The sequence below is a fragment of the Colletotrichum tamarilloi genome (assembly GCF_030869305.1).
Source record: "Colletotrichum tamarilloi strain Tom-12 chromosome Unknown Scaffold_464.1, whole genome shotgun sequence".
Lineage (NCBI taxonomy): Eukaryota > Fungi > Ascomycota > Sordariomycetes > Glomerellales > Glomerellaceae > Colletotrichum > Colletotrichum tamarilloi.
In genome coordinates, this window is record NW_026849846.1 from 221 (window position 1) to 1,753 (window position 1,533).

A 1,533-nucleotide genomic window follows, 5' to 3' on the forward strand; every position below is an offset into this window, starting at 1 on the left:
CAGGAAGTGGGTATGTTGACTTAAGGACAGCAGTCCGCACGCCTCCACATTGTCAGCTATTGTGGGTGGAATGTGTGAGAAGCTTATATCCATGAGCTGACCTTTCAGTTCAAGCTCATACTGTAGCTCTCTCAACTTGACTTCTTGGCTAGCAAGATCGTTAATGGCTATTTGGAAACCATCTTGCGCCCAGTGCTATGGCTCGGCCGATGCCATTAGCGGATCCAGTTACTAAAGCTGTACGAATAGACATTGTGTTACGGAGCAACATTTCCAACTGTAACTCCTTTGGGATTAGATTCGATGTTCCACATGCCGTTTATATCCCCACAGTTATGCTCACGAAGTGATACTACTTTGGGACGTTTAAAAATGCAGGCTCTTTAGTGCCGACAAGACCACCGTGTGCCGAGTACCGAGTGCCGGATTTCTCTCAGTCTTGCTTTGGGTGCTCCTGGACGATATGATCACTGAGGAAAAAGATCAGTAAATAACCATGGAAACTTCTTGGATTCCTTGACCGCAGTATATCCAAAATTGTCCATTGGACCGGAAGTTCGCCACCATGCCTTTATCAAAATTTCGCGTACCGCCATCTGCTTCGACCGTCAATGTTAGGGTTATCGACTCGACATCGAAGATTAGGGTGAGCATGGAGAGTATGGTTTCACACGTCATCAAAGGTCATTCGTGGCTGTCGTGTCCTTCATACGTCTTCCTCGTCGAGCACCCAACCACTGGCCGCAAAGTCCTCTTCGATCTCGGGGTGCGCAAAGACTTCGAAAATCTCTCACCTCCTATTCGGGATTGGATGAAAGAGAGTGGTACGACGTGCAGCGTGGAGAAGGATTTGAGAGAGATCCTCGAAGAAGGCGGGGTTAAAGCAAGTGAAATCGAGAGCATCATCTGGAGCCATTGGCATTGGGATCATATCGGCGATCCGAGCAGATTTCCCACAAGCACTTCGCTGATAGTTGGCCCGGGTTTCAAGGACATTATCATGCCGGGCTACCCTACGAACCCAGGGTCCCCAGTCCTTGATTCCGATTTCGCCGGCCGCGAACTCCGTGAACTGAGCTTCGCCGAGTCAACTATCAAAGTCGGATCGTTTCCTGCCATCGACTACTTCGGTGACGGAAGCTTCTACATTCTGGACGCGCCAGGTCATACCGTTGGCCATGTTAACGCTATTGCACGAGTGACGACCGGCCCGGATAGCTTCATCCTCATGGGCGGTGACACCTGTCACCATAGCGCCGAGATGAGGCCATCCGCATACAACCCGCTGCCCGACTCGATATCGCCACATCCGTTTCATTCGGGCAATAAGTCAACATACCCACTTCCTGGCACCCCCCTGTTTCTGGCACCCACAAAAACGCGAAAATCCACCACAACCCAATGCCCACCCCCAACCTCCTTTTATCACAACATTTTCAATTCGCGTCCAAATGGGCTCATCTTTTGCACATGTCTTCTTCTATATATAATGCCTCAATATACCGAAGATCAGCTTCGTCAGGCTCTCGAGGA

General features: G+C 50.0%; 1 protein-coding gene across 1 annotated transcript; it reads left to right on the forward strand.

Moving 5' to 3' along the window:
* Nucleotides 1–565: 565 nt before the first annotated feature.
* On the forward strand, nucleotides 566–1,329 carry CTAM01_17280 (metallo-beta-lactamase superfamily protein; the record flags this gene model as incomplete). The annotated part of the gene is made up of 2 exons (XM_060533267.1): nucleotides 566–1,198; nucleotides 1,255–1,329. The coding sequence occupies 2 exons, from the start codon at nucleotides 566–568 to the stop codon at nucleotides 1,327–1,329; spliced, it is 708 nt and encodes a 235-aa protein (XP_060372155.1).
* Nucleotides 1,330–1,533: the final 204 nt, after the last annotated feature.